The 27,335-nt window shown below is 38.4% G+C and overlaps 2 protein-coding genes across 2 annotated transcripts in view; one reads left to right on the top strand and one right to left on the bottom strand.

The window, feature by feature from the left end:
• The window catches only part of ACYP2 (acylphosphatase 2), a 172,484-nt gene that overhangs the window by 123,383 nt on the left and 21,766 nt on the right, over positions 1-27,335 (top strand). The window lies entirely within an intron of this gene.
• The window catches only part of TSPYL6 (TSPY like 6), a 43,174-nt gene continuing 19,505 nt past the window's right edge, over positions 3,667-27,335 (bottom strand). The window contains 4 exon segments of the mRNA XM_059943460.1: positions 3,667-3,913; positions 3,915-4,248; positions 4,251-4,298; positions 4,301-4,734. Of these exon segments, the coding sequence (XP_059799443.1) occupies positions 3,667-3,913; positions 3,915-4,248; positions 4,251-4,298; positions 4,301-4,734 (1,063 nt within the window).

The raw sequence follows: 27,335 nt of genomic DNA, 5'->3' as shown, positions 1-27,335 counted from the left end.
TGGCCAGTCATTTTCTAGCATTGAAGTTCCAGAAAGATGGTGGGGTTTTTTTGTTGTTTTTGTTGCTTTATTTTTCTTTGCTTACTTTGGGTTTCTTTTTAATTTTTGTTTTTCTTAAGCAAGCATATTTTATTAAATATACATATAGAAAAATATGTTTCACAAATGTACAACTCAATGAAGTGTTGCAAATTGAATACACCCATGTATGTAGCATCCAGATCAAGACAGACATCCCCAGCCCTTCAGAATCCACCATCATCCTCCCTTCCGGCCAGTAGGTACCGCCCCCACCCCACAACTGTTGGGAGACAATTATCATGGGTCTCTGATACTTCTGCACATCTTGTGAGCAGAGATACCACCTGCCTTTGTTCAGAGTACCCTTTCAAGTTTATTTGAATAGCCTTGGAAGACAAGAGAGAGTGTTTTTCTCCAGAGAAAAGGACAGTTTTGCTTAAGTCTTGAAAAAATAGAGATTGTGTCTTTTATTATACTGTTTAGTATGTTAAAGATGTCTCCCTTCAAAGCAAAGGGTAGGCATGTTTACTTCCCATTATAAAACTGAGGTTACCCAAACTCAGGGTTCCTCTCCTGTAATGCAACCCAGTGTGTGTGCAGGTGTCACCTGACTTTCTTCATGTTGCATAATTAGGAAGTAGGGCTCAAGAAGCTGCTGCAATACTGACACTGGCTATTGAGTTGTAAGGTTCTTTGTCTCTTGACTCAGCAGCTGTTAACTAGGCAGGACACATAATAGTTTGTAAGCAGGGTAAAATCTCAGACTCTTCACTGTTCTTGGTAGTAACCACTATTCCAACTTCTACCACCATAGATTAGTTTTACCTGTTCTTAAAATTCATATATAAATGGAATTACACAGCATGTACTCTTTTTTTTTTTTTCACACACACACACTGTATTTTATTTTTACAAGAGATAAATAGACTGACACCAAGCATTGTACATGGATGACCACAACAAAAGCAACAATGATTGCAATTACCAAACAGCAGCATGTACTCTTGTGACCGGCTTCCTTCATCCAACCTCATGTTTGTGAGATTCATTCACATTATTGCACGTAGGCAGTTTTTTTATTTCTCATAGTATTCCATTGTGTGAGTATTTCAAAACTTATTTTTCCTACTGTTGATGGATGCTGGGGCAGTCCCTGCTCTTAGAATTGTGCTGTTATAAACACTTTTATGCATGTCTTTGTGAATATATGCAATGCATGTATTTCTGTTGGGTATATTCCCAGAACTGGATCAGAGGGTGTGTACAGATACTGCCAAACAATTTTCTAAAGTATCTGTACTAAGCTACTCTTCCACTAGCAGTGTATGAGCATTCTGGTTTCTCTGTGTATTTTTCCACCCTTGTTATTTTTCATCCTTTTAGTTTAGTTTTGTTTTTTTTCCACACTGACGTGCATTTATTTTACCAAGGTGCACATAAGGAAAGATAAATATGCCAATGGTACACTTCCAATTTTACAGAGCAATCTCACAAGTATTTTTGCCATTTAGGAAAAGAAATACATCAATTATTAAGTTGTTACCAGGGTGGATTGTCAAGACAATCAGAGCCACAATTTTTTTGTAGGTTATTTTTCCATAAAGACAACAGTTTCCAAAGTCTTCAGAGTCTGATAAGACCAAGTTATTCAAATTATACTTCTAAAGATACAGTTTTAACAGAAACAAGTTGAAAACTGTGTGAATATTCACAAAAAGTCTCCATATTGTACCAGAAAGAAATTAACATTCTTCCAAATGTTCCTAACTGAAAGCAAAAGAAAATCTATACAACCACATCTTCCCAGTAAACAGAAACAGAGAAAGTAATAAGGTTTTACTAAATACTAGTGAAATTAAGGGCATGGTATTAATTTTCTACATAAAACACACTAAGTTGCATTGTTTGTATTTCTTTAAAAAAATCATCTTTCGGCAACATAGTTAGCACTTCAACCACCTTCAATTCTCCCATCCCAATCCTGAGAAAAGTACTTCTCCTATCACCACTAACAAGAGAAGGTATCCCTTCCTTGCAGGCTCTCAGTCAATCCTGTGTTTATTCTAGGCCCATATTTCCCCTGGCTCATTTCTGCCTCTGGCCGTCTGTTCAGTTTTCCTTCTCAAGGCGGGCATCCATCACAATCTCTTTAGTTCTTCCATCCATTCATTCCATGTATGTCTTTCTTTAAACCAACTAGGCATTGTTATAGATGGGTGAGGGCTGGGAAGAAGGCAGAGAGGGACTAAGAGCTCTGGTAGTCTCCTTTACAGGATCATCTCTCTGCCTCTGGAAATAATAAAGAGCCAAGTTAAACCGAAAAGCCTGCTTCTGCAGATGCTTCTGAGCTACCACTTTTTAAAAAGAGATAGAAGTGATATGAGAAAGAGAGGGAGATGAGAAATAGAAGAGAAACTGTACACCTACCCTGGCACTGCTGGCACTTCTTCATATTCAGGATGAGGAAGGGAGACATATAAAAGTACCTAACTTAGGCTTCCCTGGTGGCACAGTGGTTGAGAATCTGCCTGCCAATGCAGGGGACACGGGTTCGAGCCCTGGTCTGGGAAGATCCCACATGCCGCGGAGCAACTAGGCCCCTGAGCCACAACTACTGAGCCTGTGCATCTGGAGCCTGTGCTCCGCAACAAGAGAGGCCGCGATAGTGAGAGGCCCGCACACCGTGATGAAGAGTGGCCCCCGCTTGCCGCAACTAGAGAAAGCCCTCGCACAGAAACGAAGACCCAACACAGCCAAAAATTAAAAATAAATAAATAAATAAATATTAAAAAAAAAAAAAAAAGTACCTAACTTTTGTATGGCTTCACTGGTTGAGGCTGAGAAAGCCTGGTACTTAGCAAGGACACCATCGTTATCCTTGCCATGCAAATAGGGTCTAACTTGTCACCTCAACCACTTGCCTGACAGTCAGTAGGGTTCCTGAGTGATGGTGAGGAATTGAGGTCTTTTAGGGGAGAAACAGAAAGGTCTTTTATATGATGGCAGGAAGCCTGGGTCTACCACCAGTTCTGAAGATCCTTGTTTACCAAAAACCAGAAAGTGGAGCTGACAATGGTCTAGAAAATATTCATCCAGCAGGTGGCAGCCTAAGGGGGGTGGGTGTAGCCAGTAGCAGGCAGCATTAGGTGATCAGAGAAGCAGGAAGAGCAACGGAGTGGCATAAACCGGAGACCAAGCAGCCCAATGCGTCTCCCTCTTGACTTTATTAATGCCCAGCAATTGTCCACAGGCCATGTGCGGAGCAGAATGAGTAAAACGGGCTCTTAAAAATAGCTGGAAATCCAGATGGTAGTAACTAGACCAGAAGCCTTGGGAACAAACAGGGTCCAAGCGGTGCAGACAAAGGCAGTGCCATCTGTAGCATCATCTACTTGGCTTAGAAGAGTGTGAACTACCGCCACGCAGCATGTGATGTTAATGCACAACAGCACGGCACGGGGAAGTGGAGCAGCATAGCCACGACGGTCTCAATCTTGAAAGCTGGGGGAGCTCAATGTCCAGTGGAGGGAAGGTGCAGAAAGGTGAGCACAAAATCAGCCAAAGGCACACCCTTGCAGTTGCTAAGGCCTAGGTCCGGCAGGAGGTGGTAGGGGACCTGTGTGGGAGTATTTCCAAGAGCAAAGGTTAACCAGATTGGAACCCAAAGGGCCTGGGTATCTCCACTGGCTCCCTTGTCTGGAGAAGTCTAGCCCTATGGGCTCCTTCATCCCATAGGTAGTATTGCAGTGGAGTTGGCCAGAGGTCCTCTTTGATAATCTCAGCAATCCTGTCAGACTCTGGAAGTCTGTGGTCTGAAAACCAGGCAAAGAAGCTGCACATGAGGTCTTGGTTCCTACGAAGGAAGGCCTGGGGTTCATGGCCCGGGTGATATGATCAGAGTGGAAAGAAACACCACGTGCCCAGAGGATCTGACCTGGTATTCCTTCACAGTCCAGTTGTTTCTTCAAAAGAAGAATTATGGGTTTCTTCGAAAGAAGAACTTGAACTTGAGCCCCATCCTAGGATGTCTGAGTTCCTTCACCTCCTAATTCGCTACGTACGTGAACATCTCTGCATCTCTGCCTCTAATCAGGGCAGATAGCTGTGGGTGGTTCCGAACGGTAGTGACTCAGAAGCCCGGGATGTTCCTCCACTGTAGGTAGTGTTGACGCATGCGCCCAAAATTGCGCCCGAACTGGAGGAAGGCCCGGTCAGCCTGAGGGTGTGCAGTTCCAGCTGGATGGCCTCCAGGGGATTCAGGTGGAGACCCTCATTCTGGGCCGGTGCCTTGCCTCGTCCTTCACCTCGTTTACCCCTCTGTGCTCCTCCACCATTTCCATTTCCTCACCCACTGGCTTCTCCTCCACTTCAACCCTCTCCTCCTCGTCCACTGCTTCTGAGAAGATGGTGCCCCTTTCAGTCTTCGCTTCCGCGGCCTTCGCCCCAGTCATCATCAGCTCAGACCCCGATCGCTCTGTGCCACAGGTTTCTAGGGCCTTCTCCCCACCAGTTGCACGCTGAAAGCCATTTTTCAGGCTGCTGTCTGCTGCCGCAGAGGCAGAGGCTGCTTCCACACCCTCCCCGGCTGGCACGACCTCCTCCCGCCCCGCTTCGGCCGCTCCGTGGTCGCGACCCCCAGCGACTGGGATCTGGGGAGTAGAGCCGCAGCCCGTGGGGCTCTGGGGGGCAGGGTGCTCCCCCCTCCACCGGAAGCTGGGGCGGTGGGAGTGCTTTGATCTCCAAGTTGCCCTCACTCGTCTCCACCGTCACCTGCGTCATCTTGCTTTCCTCTAGAAGCTTCTGGCACTGCTGTGGGTCCAGGTCACCCGGGGTATGGTCGGGAGTAGTGAGGTTGCGGGTTTGGGGGAGAGGGATCCCCTGGGCCCCATTAGGGACGCTTATGTTGGTAGCAGCCTGACCAGCTGTTTGCTGGCATCTCTTTCCCTAACCAAAGACTTACTCATGCAAACCAGCCTGTTGCGCAGCCCACCCTTCAATTTCCCGATACTCACCCCTCAGTCTCTAGGCACCCGCTCTCGGTCTCATAGAGTCTATTTCTGTGGCTTCTGCCATCCTTTTTATTCGGATTATTCTGGTGTATGTGTGATGGTGTTACACGGTGGTTTTAATTTGCATTTACCCAGTGTCTAAGAAATTGGGAAGCTTTTCATGTGGTTTTGATTTTGCCATTTGGATATTCTCTTTTTGTGAAGTATCGGAGTCTTCTCCCCATTGCGTGTTCTATATTTTTCATGTTGATTTGTAGGAATGCATTATACATGCTAGATACAAGTCCTTTTTCAGATCTGTGTATTGCATATATCCTCTCCCTCTGTGAGTTGCTTTTTCACTATCTTAATGATGCCTTTTAATGAACAAAAGTTTTTAATCTTCATATATTCCAATTTATCATTTTCCCCTTTAGATTAGTGCTTTTTGTGTCCTGTTTAAGAAATCTTGCCTTTCTATCATCATTCACATTTATATCTGCAATCCATTTGGAGTTGCTTTTTGTGAATGGTGTGAGGGGAGTCAAGATTCATTTTTCCTCCCATATGATTATCTGATTGACCAAGCAGTATTTATTGAAGAGACCATCCTTTCCCCATGCATAGGTTTTTAGATGTTTCCATTAAAAGTGATGTATGTCATTGGCCAGAGCTAGTCAGATGGCCTTGCCTAGCTTCAAGGGGTCAGGGAAATATAATCCTCCCCTGAGATTGAAAGGTGAAGGAAACTGAAAATATTGGTGAGCACTGTATCACTCACTCATCACAGACTGTAACTTGAGTAGTGTGTACAAGACCAGCGGAGTTAAGCCAAAGAAAGTAGAGAAGAGGTAATGATGAATAGAATAGGAGAAATTAATGAAAGACAATAGAGAGTATCAACCAAAGATTAATAATAAAAGGAGAGAGAATAAACAATATTTGGAATGAAAAATACAGTCACAATAGTGATTTAAGGAAATAGAACATGTTGGACAGACTTGTGCCAGTACATTTTCTTTTCTTTTTTTAAAAAATTTTTATTGGAGTATAGTTGATTTACAATGTTGTGTTAGTTTCAGGTGTACAGCAAAGTGAATCAGTTTTACATATATATATATATATATATATATATATATATCCACTTTTTTTTTTAGATTCTTTTCCCATATAGGCCATTACAGAGTATTGAGTAGAGTTCCCTGTGCTATACAGCAGGTTCTTATTAGTTATCTGTTTTATATATAGTAGTGTGTATATGTTAGTCCCAATGCCAGTACATTTTCAAACTTGGATGAAATATATGAATTCATGGAAATGTATAACTCGTCAACACTGAAATGCAGTGAATGGCCTAAATAGACATAGAAATAATAAATAGAATCAAGAATTTAAAAAGAATCTTTCTACAAAGTTAGCATGAGGCTAAATGATTTTGATACAGATACTACCTAACCTTCAAGGAACATATAATCTATTTCTTTTTTTAATTAAACATTCAATAAATATTTATTGTGTGCCTGTAGCATGCCTACTACTGCTCTAGGCCCTTAGGATACATTGTTAAACAGAACAAAGATTTCTTCCCTCTTGGAGTTTCTAGCAGAAGAAAAAGACAATAAATAATAATAATAATAAGTAAATGAAACATATTAGAAAGTGATAAGTGCTATGGATGAAACAATAGGTAGAGGTGAGTAAAGGGATTGAGAGTCCTGGGGGTAGGGAGTGGGGAGCAGATTGTCATTTTAAATAGGGTAAGCAGAGGAAACTTCATTGAAAAGGTAAAATTTTGGCAAAGATTCAAATAAGATGAGGGATTTAGCTAAGTGGATATTCTGAAGAAGAGCATTCTAGGAAGAGAGAAGAGCTAAGCAGAGGCCCTAGGACAGGAGCATGCTTAGGGTGTTCAAGGACTAAAAAGGAAATCAGTGTGACTGGAGCAGGGTGAATGAGAGAGGCCAGATCAAGTAGGATCTTACATGATATTGTAAGAAGTTTGGCTTTTATTCGTAGTGAAATGGGAAACCACTACAGGATTTTGAACAGAGGACTCAAAATTTGATTCATGTTTTGCATGGATCACTCTGGCTCCTGGGTGAAGAATAGACTGTGTGGGGCCAGTGGTAGATGTAGGGAGATCTTTTAGGAGTCTATCAAAGTAATACAGGTGAAAGATGATATTTCTTAGACCAGGTGGTAGCAGTGGAGGTGGATAGTGGTTACAGTATGATGGTAGAGCCAGCATGATTTCATGGTGAATTGGATGTGGGGTATAAGAGAAGGAAAGAAATCAAGGATGACTCTGTGGATTTTGACCTGAGCAGCTGATAGGATGGAGTTGCCAGAAGCAGAGATAGGGAAGGTTATGATAGAGCAGATCTTTGCAGGAAAATTAGAAGTTTGCTTTTAGACATGTTAAGTTTGAGATGACTGTTGGACAACAGAGTTGAGATACCAAGTGGGTATTAGGAGTTTGGAGCACAGGAAAGGTCTGGGATGGGGATACATATTTGGAAATAATCAGCATACATGGTATTTAAAGCTGTATTTAAAGCTTGCTGAAATCACCAAGGATGTGAGCAGCGATAGATCAAGCACTGAGGGCTCCAAAATTACAAGGTCAGGGAGAAGAGGAAGAACCAGTAAGAGACTAAGGAGGGACCAGTGAAGTAGGAGGGAATCTGAAAATGTGCAGTACACTGAAAGCCAAATGTATAAAGGAAAGTGTTCAACTGTGTGACGTGGTGCTGATAGGCCAAGTAAAACGAGAATTGACCAATGGATTTTACACAAAAGTGATGGGGTCAGAATAGGTTTTAAAGGAAATGGGAGGAAGGAAATTGGAGACAGTGAATATTGATAATTCTTTTGAGGAATTTGCCAAAAAGGGAAATAAATGGAGTCATCACTTGACAAGAACAGTTTTAGAGGAGTGGTAGGGTGACAGCTTGACTGTAATGGGTTTAAGAGAAAATCCATAAGGGAGAAAGTGAAAATAGCAAGTATATACGACTCTTGATGTTTTGCTCCAAAGAAATGGGATGGTGGCTGGTGGGGAGAGTGGGTCAAAGAAAACGTCTTTAAAATGGGAGAAAAAGAAGTATGTGTGCATGCTGATGCGAATGATTCAGCAGGGAGCAAAAATTAATAATGTAGGAGAGAGAAAGGAGAATCATTGGAGGGATGTCCTTGAATAGGTAAAAGCAGATGGAATCTAGTGCCTATGTAGGGGAGAAGGAGTCAGCCTTTAATAGGAGCATGACAAGTTCACCTATGGGAACCAGAAGGCAAAGTATGAGGGTGTAGTTGCTGGTTGGTGGGTAGAAGTGATGACGGAGTCTATGAAATTCTCTTCTGTTTGCTTCAGTGTTCTCAGTAAAGGAGAAAGCAAGATTCAACTCAAGTGAGAGGGAGAGAGGATGAGGCAGTGGGAATCTGGGGAGAGAGGGGTAGGAAATAGTTTTCTAGAGAATCAAAGAGTGACTGGACTACGACATATGGTATGATTGTCACACAGCATTAAGATCATGAATTTGAAGTGAGGCACATTGGCATGGTTGTGAATTTCTCTTCAGCCACATTCAGTTTACAGGTGCAGCATGAGTAAGCAGAGTTGGATTTAGTCAGAGCTGAAGCAAGAAGGGAAAGAGAATGATTATAATCTTGATCTTAGAATCTAAGCTAGAGGAGTAAAGGACATATAGGGATGGAGGGCAGTGAAAAGGTGGCCTGGTCAATGGATTGGAAGACCCAGGGAATTGAAGGGTCCCTGGGTTCAAGTACCAGAGTGAGCTAGAAGGATGAGAGATAGTGGTCTGAGAGTGGACTGCAGGGGATTGGTTAGAACCCTACTCCTCCATCCAACTTGGGCTCCAATGAGGCATAGTGAGGACGAGGTCATTGCAGGGGAGGTCAGTGTACCAAGAGGCCTGGGTGGGAAGGATCACCTATGTGTATACTGAAATCACTGAGAGATAAGATGAGAAAGAAGTGAGAATAAGCCAGGAGCTAAAATCCTTGAGAAATGAGGGAGAAATGACATGAGAATAGCAAGAATGCAGGGTATTAGGTGATTTAAACTGATGCCAGGAGATTTAAAGCTGGGTCTGTATTCTAGGGCTAAAGTTAATTATATAACACCACCTCCGTTGGCTAAATTAGTTAGTCAAAAGGCAGACACTTTTAGAATTTGATATTACTTAATGTCACAGAGCCTGTATTTTACTATTTTTTTCTTAAAGTGTGCAGAAGAAAATCACACATATGTTAGCTGATCAAAAACAAGGAATGTATATGTTTTTGAAAATTGGTAAGTGAGTAGTGATAATACTTTTTGAGTTCAGTGCGAAATGTTATTCTCTTTCGGAGTCTTTCATTCTGCTTGTGTCCTAGAGTATGGACGAGAAACTACTGAAAAGAACAAAATATGATTTTAACTTTGGGCTTGAAACATTCTGGCTATAAAAAAATGTTTTAAGGGGAGTAAGGGGAGCTACTACAAAATCTCAGAAATATCTAGTCAACCAGAGGCAGAAAGAGGGAAGGGGGAGGGAGAGAAAGAGGAAGAAAAAGGGGAGAAAAGAAGAAATATGAGTAAAGAAAGAAGATGGCTTTTGGGGAAGAGTACAGTTTAGCCACAAATCCGCACATCACAGAATTGTGAAGTGTTTAAATTCTCTGGGAAACAGAAACAGCATGATGTTTTAAAAGATAAACTTAATATAAGATGAATGAAGAGAGCCTGTGAATTGTATAGTCTTATTTTTCTTTGACTCCTCAAATATTGTTCGGTTCTTACTTGTTTTGAAAGGAATCTCTCATTCTTGACCTAAATTCTTTAAACAAGTGTGTTTGTTTAGTGACTTAGCATACAGAAATATTGTTCTTTGGCCTAGGCCACCCAGTTTAGAAAGCTGAGGGCCTCGGTACTTAAGACTCAAAAGAATGTTGGTAGACAAGAGAAGGAGATGTACACTTTGTTAATTTCCTCTGTTTCCCATAGAAAGACCATTAAGCTGTGTTTGCAAAGGAAATGGTAAAAAAGAAGCTTTGAGTGATTAACCAAGCAGCTTTATAGCTGCAGTCATCTCTATTGCCTCTTAGAAATAGCATATAAATACAGAAGTAGGGAGAAAATATTTGAGTTACCAGGGTGTGGGTAATGAGTTACTCTGGGAAAGTTAATAATTATGATTTAATCATTTTCTACCACTACAGCACTCATAGAGAGCAAATATACTTTATTGTGCCTAATGAAACTGTTAAGAGGCTGAGGTCTGTGTAGGGTGGGGGTACAGCCAGGTGACAGGAGTGACCAAATCAGCCAGGGATACACAGAGCCATCACAAAAATTCAGAATATAGGTCAAAACACTATGTAAAATGTTTATAATATCTAAATGTTAAACATACATAATCATTCTAGCCTAATTGAGATAAAATTATTAAAAATAATGAAATTGATACTGTAGCAAATGAATTAAATTTAGTTAATCATGAAAAATCAAAATAATATTATTGGATCTTTTAAAAAATAGTGAGATCAGGCTTCCCTGGTGGTGCAGTGGTTGGGAATCTGCCTGCTGATGCAGGGGACAGGGGTTCAAGCCCTGGTCTGGGAAGATCCCACATGCCGCGGAGCAGCTGGGCCCGTGAGCCACAACTACTGAGCCTGCGCGTCTGGAGCCTGTGCTCCGCAACAAGAGAGGTAGCAATAGTGAGAGGCCCGCGCACCGTGATGAAGAGTGGCCCCTGCTTGCCACAACTAGAGAAAGCCCTCGCAGAGAAACGAAGACCCAACACAGCCATAAATAAAAAAATAAAAAAAAAAAAGAAGTGTGATCTTAAAAAACAAAGTGCATTGATGGTGTCATCATTGCAGTATGAGCACAGTTTGGGGTCAGAAATTTCCAGCAGCTTTAAAAACTCAGGCTCTACATTAGTAGCAGAATGGTGAACAGAGTTTTGCTCTAATTCTTAGTATTTTCTTCTTAGCTGTCATTTAAAAATAATTTCTCTTTTTGATCTTTTTTTCTTTAGAAACAGCAATATTTTTATGTTTTAGCACATTACATCCTCACTGCACCCTATGAACTAGCAGGTAGGAAAACTGAGGCACAGAAATAACAAGTAATTTGCTCATGGACACACAGAAAATCTCAAAGTCAAGAAATGAACCCAGATAATCAGACTCCGAAGCTCTTCCTGTTAAACACTGCAGGGTACACTCTGAGCCTTTCTCAGCCTCAATTCTCTCATCTATAAAATATGGTCTATAATTCTTATTTCTCATGGTGGTTGCAACAATTAAATAAGATGTGGAGCTTGGGCAGGGGAGATGCTGGTGCTGTCTTTATCTGTTTCTGTATTGTTTGATTTGTTATAATGAGCATGAATTATTCATGTATTTTTTAATCAAGAAAAAAAAATGTTAAGGCCTATAAGAGTGTCTGGCACAGAGAGGCACCCAATAAAGTCATTATTATGTCTGAGAGCAAAGTCAGAGTTTCCATTTGAATCAATAGGGATTTGTCATCTCTGGAAGCTTGGGTGCAAAGAGAAGAAATAAGATAGGGGAACAGCTAGAAGAGAATTCAGGGTAGAGGTTTTTACTTGCCAGTGAGAGGGGCTTGTTCTTCTTAAAGTGAAGGGTGGGAACCATTGGGAGGGAGAGCGCACTGGTTTAGGCAAGTGGGAATTAACCAATGGAGCAAAGTTCCAAGGAATTTGGGGTTGGGGGAAGTCCTAGAACCTTGGATGAATTAACTTATTTTGGCGAAGATTAACAGTGACTTCTTAGTCAATAAGGCCCATTTTCTAAGGTAACAAAAATATCTATCATTTTGGAAAATGAGAAAGGAATTAAAAGAACTCTATGGTTTTCTTTATTTATCTGCCTGGTTCTGGGGGATGTGAGGATAGGTTTTCTGAAGAGGAGCCATCAGTTTATTTTTCCATTTGTGGATTACAATGGTAAAACGATTGTTGGCAAAAGAACATCTTTTCAAGCGGCTTCCCTTGGTGTAGGTCAGAGGGGCAACAAGAGGAGTTATTTCTGCAGCTGGAAAAAAGGTTCAGAGCTGTCTTCCTGGAGACAGCTCTCATTTCAGAGTCTAAAATAGATTTGAATTACTGTGCTATTGGGGAATCGGGGCCTATTCATTCTAAGCACATCTGTTGGTAACTGTTGAAATTCAAATAAATTCAAATAAAGTCCAAGTAATGCTCGTTTTACACTTATTGATTTCAAGGAGTGTTAAAAAACACATATACAGAAAACCTACACTCCAGTCACTGACACTGCCTAAGACACAACATGCAAAGCCTTGATTTTCTGCCAACCAGTTACTTTGAATCTGAGCCACCACATTTTAATTCCTTTAAAATGCTCCTTCCTCCCTACCTGAACTTTTCAACTGAGATTCATTTTCATTTCAAAAGTTTAAATATGAACTATATCAAACAGTTCTGTATTTTGATTTTGATCATTCCACAGCCTTCAGTAGTGAAATGAGGAAGTTAGACTATTAAACTCATAAAGCCAGGATTGAATAAATGCATTTTTCTCTTTGTCTCCTCTCCAGTTTTAGTAAATAAAAGATTTCAGTTAGGTGTTGTGATTAAGGAAACTTGGTATATCTATTTATTTATATATGACTCCAGTCCATAAAGGATTCAAGGCATCTTTAAGAAGGCAAACACAGGACAGAAGAATAAGGGAAATTCCTTTTTTTCAATTAAGCCATGACTCTCTTATAAGGAAATATGATCTATCTAATGTGTAGAAAGAAATAGAACCATTTTAAGGTTGTGAGTTTTAATTTTTTTCTTAATAGTTAAAATTTTGAATAGTGTTTCAAGTACCATATTTATGTCATTACCTTGGAGTTTACAGTGTTACAAGTAGATACCACACCAAGTACATTACGTGAATTATCTCCTTTAGTTTAAACCTCATAATTACCCTATGAAGTATTATTATTTCCATCTTATAGATAAAAGTATCCAAGGCCTACAAATAAATAATTTGCTCAAAGTCACATAACGAGTCAGGATTCAAATCCATGTCTGTTATTCTGAGTTATTAACTCCTAATCTAAATTATGCCTTATACATGGGAGGCAGTGAAAGAGATCAAGGACCGTAAAAGTAAATAGAAATATATTAGAAATTACAGAAAAGAAATTTACATGTAAAAGGAGACATTTGTCTAAATCCAGGCAAACATTTAAAGAAAGTATTATGGTAAAAATAAAGCATCAGGAAGGAAGAAGACAAACATGGTACCAACAGCCCAGAACAAGTCTCCACAGACAAAGGTGTGGCAAAATCACACACTCAATTCTCAAGGTGTGTGCTTGCATTCTCTAGTGCCTTTGGGAAATGAGTGCTCTCTGTAAGGTTCTGGAGGGTTAAAGATCCTTACTCTAGGAAACTTAATAACTTACCAGCTGACACTAATATTTCTGGTTTCTTCTAACTCTTTGCTTTCATCTGTATGTTGAAAAATACAATCAATATTAGAGTCTGTTTAATAACTAGTATTGTTCAACTGGTAATATCGGGGTTTCCTGCTTCCTTCCCAATCTTATTTACAGAAAAAATATTATCCATGATTCCACTATTCTTTGTCAATAGTGATGTTCATTTTTGCCTTTTTTGATGTGCATAATAAGTAGAATTATTATTTGGCTCTCTTCCACCATTAAATAATAACATTTTTTCAGTTTTCATAATTACAATTCTAATGGCTATATAATAGTCTACTGAATTGATATAGTGTAATTATATTGGGCATTTTTTGTTTGTTTCCAGTATTTTGCTATTATAAATATCCTTCCAAGAACTGATTAATGTATATAATTTAATTGTATTTCTTCATAAGTGAATTGTATGTTTATATCCTTTGATCATTTATCTCTTGAGGTTTTAACATTTTTGAAAATTTGAGTAAGTTCTTTACATATTATATATACTACTTTTCTACCATGATCAATACAAATGTTTCCCAATTATGTTTCCCTTCTTTTAATTTTGTTAGTTGTTTATGACAACCATTTTTTTACTTGATGTTTTTGAGCTATTTATTTTTTCCTTTGTGATTTTCATTACTGCCCTAAGCGTTTCAAAGATACTATCCCTCTAAAGATTTCATTAATATTTGATTTTTTTTTTTTTCTCATAGCTTTGCTAAGAATTAAAGCAAATATTTACTCTTTAATCCACTAGGGGCTTACTATGGTAACATGGTATAAGAGCTGATCTAAATCACTTTTTGTTTTGTTTTGTGTTTGTTTGCCAGTTACCCTGGCAATTATTAGAGTATAATTAGGCAATTATTAAATAGAATTAGGCAGTTATTAAATAAATATTATTTTCCTTAATTTTATGATAGTTATATAATACATTACATTTATTTCTATATGTCCCACACTTCTGTATTTTGATCATTTAATTAATATACTTTGTTTTAGGATTTCCTGGGAACTAGATCAGCATCATAACTTGTGGTTTCTTTGTTAGAAATTTAATATTAACAGTTAGAATTTTAATATTTAACAAATAGTAAATTTTACTTGGTGAAATTTGTTTTCCTATATGATAACAGTATGTATCTCAATTTGTTCATCTTGTTTTATATATTCTAATACACCTTTATAGTTTTATTTACATATAGCTCATAAGTCTTTATAATTTTCTTTATAACTGTCATGGGCAATTCTGTTAAGTTTATCCATCCCCTCTTTTTTTTTTTTGAATGGAATTTCTTTCCTTTTTATTACATTATTGAGCTGGTGGTTACCAGGATAAAGAAAGCCCCTAATTATGGTAAATTCATTATAAACCCGGTCACTTTGATAAACTCATGGGATAATAAATTTAAACAGATTTCTTAGGATTTTTATATATGCAATGCTTTCTGCAGATAATCACAGTTTTCTCTCTCCCTTTAGTGTATCATTCTATTGGCACAAAGCAAATACCCACTAAATGGCAGTTGCCATTTGTGTATTAAAAAGAATATTAGGTGAGTCAGGAAACTTGAATCCTACTGTCAGTTCCTCAACTAAGAAAGCCATCTATGAAGCACCTTCTGTGGGTCAGGCACCATGCTAGGCACTTTACATAGTCCATCTTGCCTAAGGCTTAGAGTAAGCCTACAGAGTATATATACTGTTAAATATCATAGGTAAGGGAACTGATAGGTAAGTTTAGCAGGTATAGAAGCCAAGGCTGGCCCATGCTAGGCCCCCAATAGCAATAAGAAATGGAACACGGAAGTGTCTAACCGTGGCAGTCTGTGCGTGAAAGGCCATGGGCCGGTGGCTCTGGAGTCCTTGACCTGGCAGGTTTTTTCACTCCCTGGGGACAGCACTGACCACTGAACTTTGGCCAAGGGTCTGAGGAACTAGGGAGGCATGGAGAAGCTGCATCAGCTCACTTTCATCCTTATCTTGTACATACGCTTCACACTTCCTGCTTCCGGGTCACACAGTAAACGTGAGTGAAAGCAGTCCTGAAGGAAGTCTGTGTTCCCCTTCTCACCAGCCTTTCAACCCAGATCAGCCTTTTGAGGTCTGGCTTAGCTCAGTGGGTTAAGTAATTTGTCCAAGATTATCAGTGAGTGATGGGTAAGTGGCTTGCTCCACAGCCAGTGGTCTTGTGGTGTGGTTTGGGCAGGTCATTTCACCTCTCTGCTATAATTCCCTCATCTGTATAATGAAAGAGTCAGATAAATAATCCAGTTCTGACAGGCAGACTGTTGGTGAATACACCTTATACGCTTCTTCAAGACTGCAAATTCCTCAGAGACTATACTTTCCACGTTCTTGAATCACTCATATTACTTTGCACATAACAAATGCTCAATGAATATTTGTTGATGCAGAATGAATGAATGAATTGATCAATCGAAGAAAATAGTCTTAATGTTTTTCTTTTCTTTTCTTTTTTTTTAATATTTATTTATTTATTTAATTTGGCTGCACCGGATCTTAGTTGCGGCATGCGGAACCTAGTACCCCCGACCAGGGATCGAACCCAGGCCCCCCGCCTTGGGAGCACGGAGTCTTACCCACTGGACCACCAGGGAAGTCCCTCTTAATGCTTTTCTCACAAGAGATTTTCAATGCTAGAACACAGGATCCTGCAGGGACCCCTAAAATCTCATTTCACATTTCAACTGTGGAATCTTTTATAAAGATAGCATTTGTCATGAGCCTTGTTATAAGAAGATGCTTAGCAGGGGTCAGCTTGTTTTCATCTGAAAAGAATAAAGAATTGAGGTTAGGAAAGCAGGAAGCCTAGAAAGGAGCCAGGTTGGGAGCTGTGGTAGGTAGACTTTCCTCTAACAAAGCTGTTTCGGTTGTTTTTATCTTTGTGCTGCTGTTCTAGCAACACTATGACAAAACTGTGACTATTCAAACTTAATAAGACTAGAGCCTGTCCAAACTGTGAGGAGCATACCTTAGCATCTCTGTTTGGGCATGCCGTAGAAAACTACCAAATCTTATGTTCTGTCTATAATTTAAACACACAATGTTTTAAATGCACCATTAGAAGATAAAATTACTTGCGTATTATTTAATAGTGTGTTCTCTTTTTATGCCAAAAAAAATCCAAAGGAAGCTACCCAGCCCTCAGGAGGCATAGAATCTGTGGATTTTATAATTACTGATTTTAAACTTAAAATCTCATTGAAGTCACTAGTTAATATTTCTAAATCTTTATATCTGAGAACTTCTGAGCATATATCCCAACAACCTTCCTGCCCCCTCCGCCATCCCCAGCCAAAGGGGGGAGGGAGGGAAGACCTGTACTGCCAATAGTTACAAAGGTTATTTCTGGAATAAAAACAAGGAGTTGCAGCATGCACAAGTGTCTGGTTTTGTTTCTTGAGCTTTACAAAGACCAGCATCATACTGAGACTATAAAATTATTGTTCTCTGAAACTAAAAGAAAAATCTAGGAAAATTAAGCATTTTTGTTGAAAATTACTGAAATGTCAAACTTTTTAAACTAAGTTGTTATATAAAAGGAAGCATACGGAGGAAAAGCTATAAGGAGTCAAACTTTTTTATGAGCCACAGTATTTGCAGGAAAAGAAAACATTACAGAGACCACACCAGTTTCTCTTAACATGGATACAAAGGAGAATCACGTCATCAAAGCAGGAGGTTTGTGCTGCCACAGTAAAGATCATCGGTGGTGCTTTCCATATCCTTCAACTAAACCAAAACACCTGCATTCAGTTGCAACCTGAGAAACAGGCAATAAAGCCACAAATGTCTTTACTTTAAAAAATTTTTTTGACCACTTTGTAATAGTGTATAGTTTTATTGTCCCAGAACAGGAGAAGGAAAACATCATGTTGATTAAATTTTTGTAATAACTTATTCATTATGGGCATAATTTTTACATCGTCAGTGTTATTTCAGTTTGCAAGAAGAGGTACAGGGCTCAATTACAGAAAATGTCATGGCAACCTGAACTGAGATGGTCCTGAATTCTCTAGACTGTGTTTCAGGTTTCCTAATATTAAAGTTCTGTGCAAGGTAAGGTACGAAAGAAGAAAAAACACCTCATCTAAACAAGCTTGCTCTTAATAAATACAACAATAAAGTTTATTTTGACCTTGAGTTAAAATGATCCAGCTCTACTGGATGACTCTAGTGGGGCTGCTCTTTTGTATTTATTCAAGTTAAATTTCAGATAAACCCTTGAATTGTGTGAGCTCAACTATATTCTCTAAAAGAGAGCCAGACTAACGTGAACGTGAACCCAAGTGTACTTTTCCAGTTACATCTGACTACTGGGATCTCATCTGTCGCGTTTTCTCACTATGTCACTCCCAACCACAGGAAACTGAGGACTAGCTCTCACTAAGAGAAACTGATAGCTCTCAGAGTATGGGTCAGCTTTGTAGGTATTTAACAATCCTTTTTCTAAGGAATATCAAGCTCTGAGAAATGATTAAGCAGATTTATAGATCTAACATATTAAGCGAAATCCATTTAGGAGAATTTGGAATGTCAGCATGTGCTGTCTTATAACGAACATCCAAGCCCTGCCTGGTTTGCCCAATAGAGTATTTATAAGGAAAAAGTAAGTTCCAGTTGAACGTAATTTCTTATTAGTTAATATTTAGTCAAACAATAAAATGCAACATTAAGCATATCCCTAACTATGTTTAGTATAGTAGTTTACATAGCAGTTGTTATGGGTTCTATATTTATGTATCATACATCTTTTTCTGGAAAAAAAAAATTGAAGCTGGCTTAAATAGCTTACATGTTTACCCTTTCTATCGTTAGAAATTCCTTTAAAGAAATTATAAATGCCCTAGGTATACTCTTTTTAATATTTACTCCCTCTAATCATCCTCTATGTGCACCTTGACTATTCATTCAGAAATACAGCTAGGTTCTCATCTTTTCAGAAAAAAATCCACATCCTTAGGAAGCTGTACAAGACCCTTCACCATCAAGCCATGGCCCCGATAATCCATTTTAATCTATAAGACTCTCCCACTCAAAATATCTGGTGTCTCCATGTTGTTAGTTCGGATATTTCAGCCACTATTTTCCTTTGTTAATAACACCTCATAAATATGTTAGTCTAACAGTTTTCAATATTATAAAACTTATTTACACACGGGGGAAAAATCACTTCTTGCATTACCACATTGGAGTTACTAAACCATTGAAAAGACTTAATACCATTGGTAAAATATTACGTAGTATTTAACTCTGGATGTCATTACCTCCCAGCAAGATAAATTGCCAATAAAATTTCAACATTCACTGTAATGACTTTGACTTTGATCACAAAAGCCAAGTTTTATATTTTGATCTGTGTTCAGATTGTTCTTTCCCATAGGGAAGAGAAAAAAAAGAAGAAATGTTTTATTCCCTTAGGCATTTTTCAAACTCATTCATAATCTTTTATTAATTTAAAATTGATACATATTCATTGGAGAATTTTGAAAATAATTTGAAAACAAGCAAAGAAAAAAACGAAAGAAAGGAAACTACCCATATTTCAGGAGATACGTACTATTACCACTTTTTATGTCTTTCAAATATTTTTCTGTCAGTATATATTTTTTTTACAAAAGTAAGGTCATACTATATACTACAAAACGATACTGTTTTGCAACTTGCTTTTAAAAAATTTAATACCATATATTTTTTAAAATTTTATTTATTTATTTATTTTTGGCTGCGTTGGGTCTTTGTTGATGCACAATGGCTTTCTCTAGTTGTGGCAAGCAGGGGCTACTATTCGTTGTGGTGCATGGGCTTCTCATTGCGGTGGCTTCTCTTGTTGCGGAACACGGGCTCTAGGAGCGCAGGCTTTGGTAGTTGTGGCACGTGGGCTCAGTAGTTGTGGCTCACGGGCTTAGTTGCTCCGTGGCATGTGGGATCTTCCTGGACCAGGGCTCGAACCCGTGTCCCCTGCATTGGCAGGTGGAGTCTTAACCACTGCGCCACCAGGGCAGTCCCCAAAAAACTTAATACCATATTAAAAATGTCTTTTTTGGTAAAAATTCATCTTCATAATTTTTTTTTATCATTTATTTATTTATTTATTTATGGCTGTGTTGGGTCTTCGTTTCTGTGCGAGGGCTTTCACTAGTTGCGGCAGGTGGGGGCCACTCTTCATCGCGGTGCGCGGGCCTCTCACTATTGCGGCCTCTCTTATTGCGGAGCACAGGCTCCAGACGCGCAGGCTCAGTAGTTGTGGCGCACGGGCTTAGCTGCTCTGCGGCATGTGGGATCTTCCCAGACCAGGGCTCGAACCCGTGTCCCCTGCATTGGCAGGCGGATTCTCAACCACTGCGCCACCAAGGAAGCCCTCATCTTCATAATTTTAACAGCTATCATTCCTTTATCTGGAAATACAGTAACTTATTTAACCAATTCCCAATTATTGGTCATTTAAATTGCCTAAACTATTTTCCTGTTACATACAATACAATGTACATCCTTGAGGCAAAATCTTTACGTACATCCTCAATGATACTTTAGGATAAATTTTGAGGAGTAGAATCACTGAGTCACATTTTTAAAAATAATTTTTATTGTAGTATAGTTGATTTACAATGTTGTGTTAGTTTCTGCTCTACAGCAAAGTGAATAAGTTATACATATACATATATCCACTCTTTTTAAGATTCTTTTCCCATATAGGTTATTACAGAGAATTGAGTAGAGTTCCCTGTTCTATACAGTAGGTCCTTACTATCTATTTTATATATAGAAGTGTATATATATCAATCCCAGTCTCCAAGTTTATCCCCCCCTTTCCCCCCATAACCATAAGTCTGTTTTCTACACCTGTGACTGTATTTCTGTTTTGTAAATAAGTTCATTTGTACCATATTTTTTTAGATTCCACATGTAAGCGATGTCATATGGTACTTGTCTTTCTCTGTCTGACTTACTTCACTCAGTATGACAATCTCTAGCTCCATCCGTGTGCTGCAAATGGCATTATTTCTTTCTTTTTCATGGTTGAGTAATATTCCATTGTATATATGTACCACTTCTTCTTTATCCATTTCTCTGCTGATGGACATTTAGGTTGCTTCCATGTCTTGGCTATTGTAAATAGTGCTGCAATGAACATTGGAGTGCATATATCTTTTCAAATTATGGTTTTCTCTGGATATATGCCCAGGAGTGGTATTGCTGGGTCATATGGTATTTCTATATTTAGTTTTTTGTTTTTTGTTTTCTGTTTTTTGCAATTGACAAGGAAATTTAGTTATTTCTGAAATATACATTTTAAAGTAATAACTAGAATTATGACTTTTAACATTATATCAGAACATACAAGATTTTTAGAAATTTCATGTAAAGTCTGAAACATTTATATTAACATACTTCCATACAAATAACCCAAAGAAAGTTTAGTATTAGTTGCTTTTGTTTGTTTGTTTGTTTGTTTATACTGCAGGTTCTTAATAGTCATCAATTATATACACATCAGTATATACATGTCAATCCAAATCGCCCAAACCAGGACACCACCATCCCCACCCCACCGCGGTTTTCCCCCCTTGGTGTCCATACGTTTGTCCTCTACATCTGTGTCTCAACTTCTGCCCTGCAAACCGGTTTATCGGTACCATTTTTCTAGGTTCCACATACATGCATTAATATACGAATTTGTTTTTCTCTTTCTGACTTACTTCACTCTGTATGACAGTCTCTAGATCCATCCACGTCTCAAAAAATGACTCAATTTCGTTCCTTTTTATGGCTGAGTAATATTTCATTGTATATATGTACCACATCTTCTGTATCCATTCGTCTGTCGATGGGCATTTAGGTTGCTTCCCTGACCTGGCTATTACAAATAGTGCTGCAATGAACATTGGGGTGCATGTGTCTTTTTGAATTATGGTTTTCTCTGGGTATACGCCCAGTAGTGGGATTGCTGGGTCATATGGTAATTCTATTTTTAGTTTTTTAAGGAACCTCTATACTGTTCTCCATACTGGCTGTATCAATTTACATTCCCACCAACAGTGCAAGACGGTTCCCTTTTCTCCGCACCCTCTCCAGCATTTGTTGCTTGTAGATTTTCTGATGATGCCCATTCTAAACGGTGTGAGGTGATACCTCATTGTAGTTTTGATATGCATTTCTCTAATAATTAGTGATGTTGAGCAGCTTTTCATGTGCTTCTTGGCCATCTGTATGTCTTCTTTGGAGAAATGTCTATTTAGGTCTTCTGCCCATTTTTGGATTGTGTTGTTTGTTTCTTTAATACTGACCTGCATGAGCTGTTTATATATTTTGGAGATTATTCCTTTGTCCGTTGATTCGTTTGCAAATATTTTCTCCCATTCTGAGCATTGTCTTTTCGTCTTGTTTATGGTTTCTTTTGCTGTGCAAAAGCTTTGAACTTTCATTAGGTCCCATTTGTTTATTTTTGTTTTTATTTCCGTTACTCTAGGAGGTGGATCAAAAAAGATCTTGCTGTGATTTATGTCAAAGAGTGTTCTTCCCATGTTTTCCTCTAAGAGTTTTATAGTGTCCAGTCTCACATTTAGGCCTTAATCCATTTTGAGTTTATTTTTGTATATGGTGTTAGGGAGCTTTCTAATTTCATTCTTTTACATGTAGCTGTCCAGTTTTCCCAGCACCACTTATTGAAGAGGCTGTCTTTTCTCCATTGTATATCTTTGCCTCCTTTGTCATAGATTAGTTGACCATAGGTGCGTGGGTTTATCTCTGGGCTTTCTATCTTGTTCCATTGATCTATGTTTCTGTTTTTGTGCCAGTACCACATTGTCTTGATTACTGTAGCTTTGTAGTATAGTCTGAAGTCAGGGAGTCTGATTCCTCCAGCTCTGTTTCTTCCCTCAGTAACTTCCAGCTATTTGGGGTCTTTTGTGTCTCCATACAAATTTTAAGATTTTTTTTCTACTTCTGTAAAAAAATGTCATTGGTAATTTGATAGGGATTGCATTGAATCTGTAGATTGCTTTGGGTAGTATAGTCATTTTCTCACTATTGATTATTCCAATCCAAGAACATGGTATATCTCTCCATCTGGTGATATCATCTTTAATTTCTTTCATCAGTGTCTGATAGTTTTCTGCATACAGGTCTTTTGTCTCCCTAGGTAGGTTTATTCCTAGGTATTTTATTCTTTTTGTTGCAATGGTAAATGGGAGTGTTTCCATAATTTCTCTTTCAGATTTTTCTTTTTTTTTTTTTTTAAACATCTTTATTGAAGTATAATTGCCTTACAATGGTGTGTTAGCTTCTGCTTTATAACAAAGTGAATCAGTTATACATATACAATATGTTCCCATTTCTCTTCCCTCTTGCATCTCCATCCCTCCCACCCTCCCCATCCCACCCCTCTAGGTGGTCACAAAGCACCGAGCTGATCTCCCTGTGCTATGCGGCTGCTTCCCACTAGTTATCTATTTTACATTTGGTAGTGTATATATGTCCATGACACTCTCTCACCCTGTCACATCTCACCCCACCCCCTCCCCATATCCTCAAGTCCATTCTCTAGTAGGTCTGTGTCTTTATTCCTGTCTTGCCACTAGGTTCTTCATGGCCTTTTTTTTTTTTTTTTCCTTAGGTTCCGTATATATGTGTTAGCATACTGTATTTGTTTTTCTCTTTCTGACTTACTTCACTCTGTATGACAGACTCTAACTCCATCCACCTCATTACAAATACCTCCATTTCATTTCTTTTTATGGCTGAGTAATATTCCATTGTATATATGTGCCACATCTTCTTTATCCATTCATCTGTCGATGGACACTTAGGTTGCTTCCATGTCCTGGCTATTGTAAATAGAGCTGCAATGAACATTTTGGTACATGACTCTTTTTGACCTATGGTTTTCTCAGGGTATATGCCCAGTAGTGGGATTGCTGGGTCGTATGGTAGTTCTATTTGTAGTTTTTTAAGGAACCTCCATACTGTTCTCCATAGTGGCTGTATCAATTTACATTCCCACCAACAGTGCAAGAGTGTTCCCTTTCCTCCACACCCTCTCCAGCATTTATTGTTTCTAGATTTTTTGATGATGGCCATTCTGACCGGTGTGAGATGATATCTCATTGTAGTTTTGATTTGCATTTCTCTAATGATTAATGATGTTGAGCATTCTTTCATGTGTCTGTAGGCCATCTGTATATCTTCTTTGGAGAAATGTCTATTTAGGTCTTCTGCCCATTTTTGGATTGGGTTGTTCGTTTTTTTGTTATTGAGCTGCATGAGCTGCTTGTAAATCTTGGAGATTAATCCTTTGTCAGTTGCTTCATTTGCAAATATTTTCTCCCATTCTGAGGGTTGTCTTTTGGTCTTGTTTATGGTTTCCTTTGCTGTGCAGAAGCTTTTAAGTTTCATTAGGTCCCATGTGTTTATTTGTGTTCTTATTTCCATTTCTCTGGGAGCTGGGTCCAAAAGAATCTTGCTGTGATGTATGTCATAGAGTGTTCTGCCTATGTTTTCCTCTAAGAGTTTGATAGTGTCTGGCCTTACACTTAGGTCTTTAATCCATTTTGAGTTTATTTTTGTGCATGGTGTCAGGGAGTGTTCTAGTTTCATACTTTTACATGTACCTGTCCAATTTTCCCAGCACCACTTATTGAAGAGGCTGTCTTTTCTCCACTGTATATGCTTGCCTCCTTTATCAAAGATAAGGTGACCATATGTGTGTGGGTTTATCTCTGGGCTTTCTATCCTGTTCCATTGATCTATATTTCTGTTTTTGTGCCAGTACCAAACTGTCTTGATTACTGAAGCTTTGTAATATAGTCTGAAGTCAGGGAGCCTGATTCCCCCAGCTCCATTTTTCGTTCTCAAGATTGCTTTGGCTATTCGGGGTCTTTTGTGTTTCCATACAAATTGTGAAATTTTTTGTTCTAGTTCTGTGAAAAATGCCAGTGGTAGTTTGATAGGGATTGCATTGAATCTGTAGATTGCTTTGGGTAGTAGAGTCATTTTCACAATGTTGATTCTTCCAATCCAGGAACATGGTATATCTCTCCATCTATTTGTATCATCTTTAATTTCTTTCATCAGTGTCTTATAATTTTCTGCATACAGGTCTTTTGTCTCCTTAGGTAGGTTTATTCCTAGATATTTTATTCTTTTTGTTGCAATGGTAAATGGGAGTGTTTTCTTAATTTCACTTTCAGATTTTTCATCATTAGTGTATAGGAATGCAAGAGATTTCTGTGCATTAATTTTGTATCCTGCAACTTTACCAAATTCTTTGATTAGCCCTAGTAGTTTTCTGGTGGCATTTTGAGAATTCTCTATGTATAGTATCATGTCATCTGCAAACAGTGACAGTTTTACTTCTTTTCCAATTTGTATTCCTTTTCTTTCTTTTTCTTCTCTGATTGCCATGGCTAGGACTTCCAAAAGTATGTTGAATAATAGTGGTGAGAGTGGACATCCTTGTCTCGTTCCTGATCTTAGAGGAAATGCTTTCAGTTTTTCACCATTGAGAATGATGTTTGCTGTGGGTTTGTCGTATATGGCCTTTATTATGTTGAGTAGGTTCCCTCTATGCCCACTTGCTGGAGAGTTTTTATCATAAATGGGTGTTGAATTTTGTCAAAAGCGTTATCTGCATCTATTGAGATGATCATATTGTTTTTATTCTTCAGTTTGTTAATATGGTGTATCACATTGATTGATTTGCGTATAATGAAGAATCCTTGCATCACTGGGATAAATCCCACTTGATCATGGTGTATGATCCTTTTAATGTGTTGTTGGATTCTGTTTGCTAGTATTTTCCTGAGGATTTTGCTTCTATATTCATCAGTGATATTGGTCTGTAATTTTGTTTTTTTGTAGTATCTTTGGTTTTGGTATCAGGTTGATGGTGGCCTCATAGAAAGAGTTTGGGAGTGTTCCTTCCTCTGCAATTTTTTGGAAGAGTTTGAGAAGGATGGGTGGTAACTCTTCTCTAAATGTTTGATAGAATTCACCTGTGAAGCCATTTGGTCCTGAACTTTTGTTTGTTGGAAGATATTTAATCACAGTTTCAATTTCATTACTTGTGATTGGTCTGTTCATATTTTCTGTTTCTTCCTGGTTCAGACTTGGAAGGTTATACCTTTCTAAGAATTTGTCCATTTCTTCCAGGTTGTCCATTTTATTGGCATAGAGTTGCTTGTGGTAGTCTCTTAGGATGCTTTGTATTTCTGCAGTGTCTGTTGTAACTTCTCCTTTTCATTTCTAATTTTATTGAATTGAGTCCTCTCCCTCTTTTTCTTGATGAGTCTGGCTAATGGTTTATCAATTTTGTTTATCTTCTCAAAGAACCAGCTTTTAGTTTTATTGATCTTTGCTATTGTTTTCTTTGTTTCTATTTCATTTATTTCTGCTCTGATCTTTATGATTTCTTTCCTTCTGCTAACTTTGGGTTTTGTTTGTTCTTCTTTCTCTAGTTCCTTTAGGTGTAACGTTAGATTGTTTATTTGAGATTTTTCTTGGTTCTTGAGGTAGGCTTGTATAGCTATAAACTTCCCTCTTAAAACTGCTTTTGCTGCATCCCATAGGTTTTGGATCGTCGTGTTTTCATTGTCATTTGTCTCTAGGTATTCTTTTATTTCCTCTTTGATTTCTTCAGTGATCTCCTGGTTATTTAGTAATGTATTGTTTAGCCTCCATGTGTTTGTGTTTTTTACGTTTTTTTCCCCTATAATTCATTTCTAATCTCATAGCGTTGTGCTCAGAAAAGATGCTTGATATGATTTCAATTTTCTTAAATTTACTAAGGCTTGATTTGTGACCCAAGATGTGATCTATCCTGGAGAATGTTCCATGTACACTTGAGAAGAAAGTGTTATCTGCTGTTTTTGGATGGAATGTCCTATAAATATCAATTAAATCTATCTGATGTATTGTGTCACTTAAAGCTTCTGTTTCCTTATTTATTTTCATTTTGGATGATCTGTCCATTGGTGTAAGTGAGGTGTTAAAGTCCCCCACTATTATTGTGTTACTGTCGATTTCCTCTTTTGTAGCTGTTAGCAGTTGCCTTATGTATTGAGGTACTCCTATGTTGGGTGCATATATATTCATAATTGTTATATCTTCTTCCTGGATTAATCCCTTGATCATTATGCAGTGTCCTTCCTTGTCTCTTGTAACATTCTTTATTTTAAAGTCTATTTTATCTGATGTGAGTATAGCTACTCCAGCTTTGTTTTGATTTCCATTTGCATGGAATATCTTTTTCCATCCCCTCACTTTCAGTCTGTATGTGTCCCTAGGTCTGAAGTGGGTCTCTTGCAGACAGCATATATATGGATCTTGTTTTTGTATCCTTTCAGCGAACCTGTGTCTTTTGGTTGGAGCATTTAATCCATTCACGTTTAAGGTAATTATCAATATGTATGCTCCTATGACCATTTTCTTAATTGTTTTGGGTTTGTTTTTGTAGGTCCTTTTCTTCTCTTGTGTTTCCCACTTAGAGAAGTTCCTTTAGCATTTGTTGTAGAGCTGGTTTGGTGGTGCTGAATTCTCTTAGCTTTTGCTTGTCTGTAAAGCTTTTGATTTCTCCATCGAATCTGAAAGAGATCCTTGCTGGGTAGAGTAATCTTGGTTTTAGGTTCTTCTGTTTCATCACTTTAAGTATATCATGCCACTCCCTTCTGGCTTGTAGAGTTTTTGCTGAGAAATCAGCTGTTAACCTTATGGGAGTTCCCTTGTATGTTTTTTGTTTGTTTGTTTTCCCTTGCTGCTTTCAATAATGTTTCTTTGCCTTTAATTTTTGCCAATTTGTTTACTATGTGTCTTGGCGTGTTTCTCCTTGGGTT

Source organism: Balaenoptera ricei, chromosome 13, assembly GCF_028023285.1.
Source record: "Balaenoptera ricei isolate mBalRic1 chromosome 13, mBalRic1.hap2, whole genome shotgun sequence".
NCBI classification, from domain to species: domain Eukaryota; kingdom Metazoa; phylum Chordata; class Mammalia; order Artiodactyla; family Balaenopteridae; genus Balaenoptera; species Balaenoptera ricei.
The sequence above is the reverse complement of the archived record's forward strand: the minus strand, read 5'-3'. Positions and strand labels throughout refer to the sequence as shown.